The following is a 7,276-nucleotide window of genomic DNA, read 5'->3' as shown; positions in this document are numbered from 1 at the left end:
CTTGTTTTTAGTACATTGATATCTACATTTTAAAAGATTTGATTTCCTTTAACGTCCAACATATTTTGTTATGCACGTAAAAACATTATTCTGGGGCAGCTAGATGGCTCAGTAGAAAGAGCACCAGTCCTGAAGGCAGAAGGCAAATCCGGCCTCAGAATTTAACACTTACTAACTGTTGTGACCGTGGGCAAGTCACTTAATCCCAGTTGCTTCACTAAGAAAAAGGAATATCTATCTATCTATCTACCTACCTACCTACCTATCTATCTATCTATCTTATCTATCATCTACCTATCTATAATTAAAAAAGTAAATATCATCCTTTAAAAAAGTTTTAAAAACTGGTCTGAGAAAGGGTCCCATGGGCTTCACCAGACAGCCAAAGAGTACCAGTAACCCCCCGGTTCACGCCTCTTCATTTTATAAGTGGGGAAACTGAAGCCAGAAGTGGTGAAGCAAGTCATACAGACAGGCCGTTGCAGACAGCTGTAATTCGACGGAATTCCTCCATCTCCAGTTCTTTCGACTACACTCCAAATAGTAACGAGGGCACTGGAGAAAGGGCACTTTATAAAATGTTCTCTGGACCTCACCCTGGGAAGGCAGGCTCTTCGTGGTCTTTAGTTTCTTAGTTTAGACTCATGCTGTCAGTCACGCTCTCAGACACACACACAGAAATGCGCGCACACAGTCACACACTCACAATGCGTTCAGGGTTTCCATTACGGGCCGCGTTCCAGCTGGCCTTACACCCCAGTAACGAGGCAGTGGGCTGAATTCGCTGGGTCGAATCGCCGCCGAGCTGGCCAGTGCTCAGCGCGCCTGGGCCCCCGCCCCTCCCTCTCCTCTTGTCTTGGCCCGCCTCCTCCCTGCAGACGGGCCCTTCCCAACAGGGCGGGTCACGTTCTCCCGGCAGGGGCCGGAGCTCGGAGTTGGCCCCTGATTGCTTGGCCGGAGCCGGAGCCGGCCGGGGATTGGCCGAGGCGTGGCTTTCACGTGAAAGCCCGGTGCCTCGAAGACAGATAAGCGGCTGTTTCCCGCAGCGCTCCGCACTAGACTGCTCCGATCCGGTGCGGGTTACCTGACCTAGGAAGGCTGGGCTGGGGAGAAAGTCCTGCTGGCTCTGGAAGCTTGTGTGGCTGAGTGGTACCCAATGAGTTGCACCAGGTAATTCGCCAGCTCGCTTTGCAAGGGTTATGGTGGAGCTGCGGGATTGGGAGGTGAGAAGAGCAAACTGGGGAGAACAGATGGGAGCCTTGTAGTTTAGAGCTATGAAACGACGGAGATAGATGCATATGTATATGTATGTATATATACATAAGTGTATAGATGTATGTATACATATGAATATGTATGTATCTATTTTTACGTTTTTGGCTCCCTGGAGATTACAGATTTGGGATGCTGTTTCTTCTCTTCCTCCTCTTCTATTCTCCTCCCTTCCCCCTCCCTCCCTCCGCCCCCTTCTAAAAGCTTCTTCAGCTCATTTTGACTCTAGGTCATCTGCATCCAAGCTAGAGATTGATGTTAGCAGCCTTGCACTTGGATTTCAGATTGTTCACTTTCTTGCAACTTTTCCCTTCCCCTGCAAAACAAAAATGTAGCCCATAACAACTTTGCTCAACTTAACTTTATAACTTGGGGGGAAAAGGCTTGGCCCGTTGTGGGAGATGAAGCCGTAAAAAGTAAATTTAACTGTTCACCGTCATTCTTTCTCTCCTGATAAATTTAACCCAGTTTGCGCCAGCAAGCATAGCTTGGGCTCTCCAAATCTGAATCGACTATTGTTTGTTGTTGTTTTTTTAATTTTTTAACTCTTGGAAGTAATCTAGAATGGGCAGGGATTGGGTGTGTGTATGTGGCAAAAGCCAGAGCACTAAAGCTGCCATATAAATGCACTAAGAGGGGAAAAAAAAAGAGCTGAGTAACCGTGCCAAAGATGACTTGACAAAAGGCTTCTTTAAAATTCAGATTTTTCCACTGAGGAGTCAGTTCTTGGGGCAGGAGGCCACATAAGAGATCTTAGCTTGGTTTTGTCCTCTATATATACTTGTCTATCATTTTTATAGTTAGCAACATTTAGATCCTAGAATTGGAATGTTTAGTCTTTTAAGGCTTATCTAGGACCCTCTTCCCTCCATTAGGAAATGGAGATCAGAGAGACAATTAAAAAATGATGGTTACTTGGTAGCAGTAAAAAGTATTCATTGTCATTTGTTTTTATTAGCTTCAGTTTAAGAAGCCGCTTTCCAATCAAAATGATATGGGTGCAAGTCATACCCCAGATTGATTGGTTATGAGGCATTAGTAGTTTTTTCCCCAAGGGTTCCCTACATAAATGAAATAGGTACTCCACAAGTCTGAGCCTCCTCCTACCCTCCAAAACTTTAACTGATGCAAGCAATAGTAGCTTAACAAAACTGGCTTGATCAATTCAACACTTGATATAAATGCTGTCATTTACCAGACTAGCTTTAGAGTAAAGCACCCATGATTTGTTGTGATTCATCCACCAGGCATTTAGCAACTACTGTGGGCAAAACTCACATAAGTGCCGCTTGAGTTAGCCACCAAATTTAGGCTACTAGTAATATGTGAAAGTGACTAAAGAGCTGAGAAAAGAAGGGGGAGCAAGTGAAGGAACAAGCAAGCAGGAGATCACTGTTTCCAATATAATTAGTGTCTTACTACTGTGGGAGTCTCTAAAACCCTTCATGAGATTTGGTAGCATGTACATTTCAGCTTGATGATGGGTATATTTTCAGTTATTTGTGGGAAATAGAAAAGGAATGCATGTATAAAACATAGTTACTCTTTAAACCTCAGTTTATGTAATAATTGCAAACTCCCTCAGAAACTTATAATAGAATCATCATTATGGCTATTTGTCCTTGCTCTGCACCTTACTTAAGATATAATCAAATAATAAAATGTCCAGAAGGTAAATCAAGGGAGCAGTAAATCAAGATGAATTTCTATGCATCTACTCTGGGCCATGTATGCTATTCTGGGACAAAAACCAAAGCAAAAAGGAGATTGTAATTCAGAATGTAAGAAGGGGCCTTAGGGATCATTTTGACCAACTCTCTGGTTTTACAGAGGAAAAATGAGGTCTAGAGAAAAGAAGTGATTTAAAAGTCACTCAGGTATCTTAATGGATCTGGGACCCATCATAGGATTCCTATTATGGTTCCTAATTGTAATTGGATAGCCTGTATCATCTTCTCTCATCCTCTTCTCCCCTACCTCCACCAAATCTGAACCTCTGATTTCACTTGTAGGAAACTTGCCACCATCAATGTCAATCAGCAACTGCTCTATAACTTAAAGAGTCCCAGTTGTCTGAAGCACTGAGAGGTTAAGTGCCTTTTAATTGATAAAAAAAAAAAAAAAAGCATATGGCTTGATAGGATAGGCTAGCTTGGTAGTATAGCAAATATATTTTTGGGATTGGAGACGGAAGATTCTCAGGAGGTAGCAAACAGAGGAAGTAACACCATTTCCTTTTTTTTTTTTTTATTCATTTCAGGATGATTCAGGTTTTAGATCCCAGGCCTCTGACCAGTTCTGTCATGCCAGTGGATATGGCCATGAGAATCTGTCTTGCTCATTCACCACCTCTGAAGAGTTTCCTGGGCCCTTATGATGAATTCCAGCGAAGAAATTTTATAAACAGGTTAAAGCCTCTTAAACCTTGTCTCAACATCAAGCATGAAGCAAAAACACAAAATGATTGGAAACGTTCTCCCAGCCGCACCAAGAAAAGAGTTGTATTTGCAGACTCCAAGGGCCTGTCTCTTACTGCAATCCATGTTTTCTCGGATTTCCAGGAGGAACCCGTATGGGATCTTCAGTTTGATTTATTAGACCTGGGAGACATCACAACCAGCCTCAAGCTTCATGAAGAAAAAAACTTGATTTTGGATTTCCCTCAACCATCAACTGATTATTTAAGTTTCCGGAACCACCTTCAGAAGAACTTTGTCTGCCTAGAGAACTGTTCTTTGCAAGAGAAAGTTTTGACAGGAACAGTGAAAGTAAAAAATGTGAGTTTTGAGAAGAAGGTCCAGGTCCGCATCACCTTTGACACATGGAAGACCTATACTGATGTGGATTGTGTCTATATGAAAAATGTTTATGGAGGCTCCGATACGGACACTTTTTCCTTTTCTATTGACTTGCCTCTTGTCATTCCAACTCAGGAAAAAATTGAGTTCTGCATTTCCTATAACAGTGGTGGACATGTATTCTGGGATAATAACGAGGGTCAGAATTACAAAATTGTCCATGTGCAGTGGAAACCAGATGGGGTACGGACACAGACGACTTCACAGGACTGTACATTCCGCCAGACACCAAATAAAACTGAACTTGATTCACCACTCTTTGGAAGCCCAAGGCTAGCTAGTGAGCTCTTTCCTGAATGGCAGAGCTGGGGGAGAATGGAAAACTTGTCCTCATATAGATGAATTAAGTTGTTATCCTAACTACAAAGTAAATGGCCCTCAGTTTGGTGCCCAATTTGGAAGGGATTATTTGGAAGAGATAGTCCATTAAGCCTCACTTTGTTTTGTATTATAAATATGTATGTGTGAGTGTGTGTGTATATGTATGTGTAATGTTTTAACAATGCACTTTCTTAATGTTCATTAGCTTTTCTCTTGGGGCAAGAAAGCTATGAAGAAGTATACATGATGGTGATAGGAAGCTGTTAATGGTATGAGGCATGTCTGGAAGAAGGTTCATAAGATGGAGATCATGTACCATGATGGGATGAAGAAGGGTATATTTATATGTAGGTGAAGAAATGTAAGCTTATTGGATGACATTTTTTTCCCTGAGTAGGTTATACAATCCTCTTCTGGGGGATTAATACAAACAAGTGGAAGAAAAATAAACTTCTGGATAAAAGGGGCATCCTCTGGTTGGGTGGTAATTCAACATTATGGGACAGCTGAGGGTGAAAAAGTGAACGGAAACTCTAGAGCATAGTTATCACTTAAGTCATTTCTCAGAAGAGAGGATGCCCACATCCAAAACAATGACTTGTGGAAAAGTTAAATAAATCAAGATTTATAATCCTACTGTTTTAAGTAGGAGAGGTGACCTCATTTGTAATGGTCACATGTTGGTGTTTTTCATTGTAGATGGTGAACACTGAACCATACCGTTTCCTAGTGCTATTCACTTAGATGCTTACACAAAATAGAACCCCAATACCTCGTAAGTGCCTTAATCAATACTTTAGTTGCTTAATCCAAATATTCAAATAGTCATTTGCTAACTCCTGAATATTTATGCTCTAGAAGTCTGTTTGCCTTGCAGTACTGATATGAATTTGATATTAGTGTCAATGTATACAGCTAGCATCCTTCATATTGAAGGTGACATACTTTTCAGTGTACTTTCAATGTGATCTTTGTAAAGAGTCGTCTCTTCAAGAGTCTAGCCCTTTGAGCACATGGAATTAGGGACCTCTCTTGCCCTGTTTAAGCTGAAATATTTCTCTTCTGTTTTATAGATGTGAGAATTATCTTGGTCATACTGTAATACTTGTTATCTGGTGTGTGTAAGTCCATTCTGTAAAATAGATATCTATTGAATATATTCTAGTCCTTTGTGTTCATGAGTAGTGTGATGTATATTTCCTTTAAAAAGAGTGAATCCTGGTCACTTTTAAGGAACATATTTGGCTGTGCTGACAAAATACTAATTTGGAATAATTTTGCAATGAAGGTATTTGAGGTTGGCTAGCGCAGAAAACTTTTTCTACTGTCAATATTTCAGCTTACTATAGTTATTTTATGTGAGCTTATCACTTTAAGAATAAATTGTTTGATATAAGAACATACTGCTTTTTCCTTCTTTACTCCTTCCTACACCATAATATAGAGCAAATGTAAAATCAGTCTCATGGGATCTGAGAGACTGAATGAGAGCAGATTAGTTGAGATGCAGTACATGTTCACAATTTTGCCATCCTATAATGAAATATATTGCCCATCACTTTGACAGCTGCCTCTCCTCCCCCTTCCCTTTGGGAGTTCAACCTCATGTATGTCTCCCTCAAACATTTATTAAGCACTAACTATATGCTAGACATGGTGCTGGAGAACAAAGTAAAATAGTTTCTGTCCTCAAAAATTTGACATTTTATGACAAAGAAGAACAACACAAGCAGAGAAAAGTAGCAAGACAAAATACAAAGTAATTTCAGGGATCAGGAAGACATTGGATGGTAAGTTTCTTTACAGTTTAAAACTGGAAAGGGAAAAAATGATTGATTCTCCCGTTGACATCCAAGATTACTCTGTGAATGGAGTCTAGGACAAGAAATTTGTGTTATCAATGAGTAGAGCAAGCTGAGAAATGAGAAGCATCAGAAAAAGCTAGTGTCAGAAAATTCAAATATCTAACATGTGAAAATTCTAGCAAGTCCAGAAGTACTCTGGAAAAACATAAGGAGAAAACTTTTATTTTCTGCAAGTCAAGTTAACCAAGATGCTTATTAAAGGATATTAAAGGATTGGTCTCTTCCTTTGAGGTCAGTGCTGATTAGATGAAGAAAAGATCCCCGTACCTCTTGGATATAAATAATTTAGAAGTCATCAACTTCAATGCTCATGCTTTACAAAAACTAATGTGGCTAGGGCCCTACAGCTAGGAGATAAGGCAGTGGAATGTACTGGAAAGAGTTGAAAAACTGAGCTCCAATTCTTGGCTTTGACATTTTTAGACCTTGAGCAAATCAATTCACCTTTGATTCACAGTCTTCCTATCTCCAAAATAGGAATGATTCTGGCTGCTCTACTTAACTTATATGCTTGTTCTATAGAAAACCCATATTGAGCTACTTAAAAAGAAAAGTAACTTCTACAGAAAACTTATTTTCATGTCCTGTCAGTTCTTTCCTGTTTTACATTTTATATTGAAATGCTCATTTTATTTGGTATTTTAGTTCATAATAAAAATTTTAAAAATGAATTAAAGCCTTTGAAATACTATGCAAATGAGTAATTAATAAGTGATAGGACTGGGACAACCCAGCTTCCTGGAATCCCAGCCCTCTGCTCTTCCCAATATTCTATATTTCTTGTAGATTTCTCTACAGAGGGCTATCTCTATTCCAGCTCTCCCTCATGATTGCTAATCTGTTTTCCTGGCATGAGGGTGTGTGACCATCTCACCTCTGCCTTTCAGACCCTGGATTACCATGCATGTTTGCCAGTTTTTTGTTTTTTGTTTTTTCCCCTCATATTACATGTGATCAAGA

The 7,276-nt window shown here is 40.0% G+C and overlaps 1 protein-coding gene across 1 annotated transcript; it reads left to right on the top strand.

Annotated features, from left to right (window-relative positions):
• Positions 1-1,042: 1,042 nt before the first annotated feature.
• Positions 1,043-5,850, top strand: PPP1R3C (protein phosphatase 1 regulatory subunit 3C). Its single transcript, XM_051981634.1, has 2 exons — positions 1,043-1,170; positions 3,533-5,850. Exons 1-2 carry the CDS (start codon positions 1,157-1,159, stop codon positions 4,470-4,472), a joined length of 954 nt encoding a protein of 317 aa, XP_051837594.1. The 5' UTR covers positions 1,043-1,156; the 3' UTR covers positions 4,473-5,850.
• The last annotated feature ends 1,426 nt before the right edge of the window (positions 5,851-7,276 follow it).

Source organism: Antechinus flavipes, chromosome 2, assembly GCF_016432865.1.
Source record: "Antechinus flavipes isolate AdamAnt ecotype Samford, QLD, Australia chromosome 2, AdamAnt_v2, whole genome shotgun sequence".
Classification (NCBI taxonomy): domain Eukaryota; kingdom Metazoa; phylum Chordata; class Mammalia; order Dasyuromorphia; family Dasyuridae; genus Antechinus; species Antechinus flavipes.
Note: the sequence above shows the minus strand (reverse complement) of the source record. Positions and strands in the feature narration are given on the sequence as shown.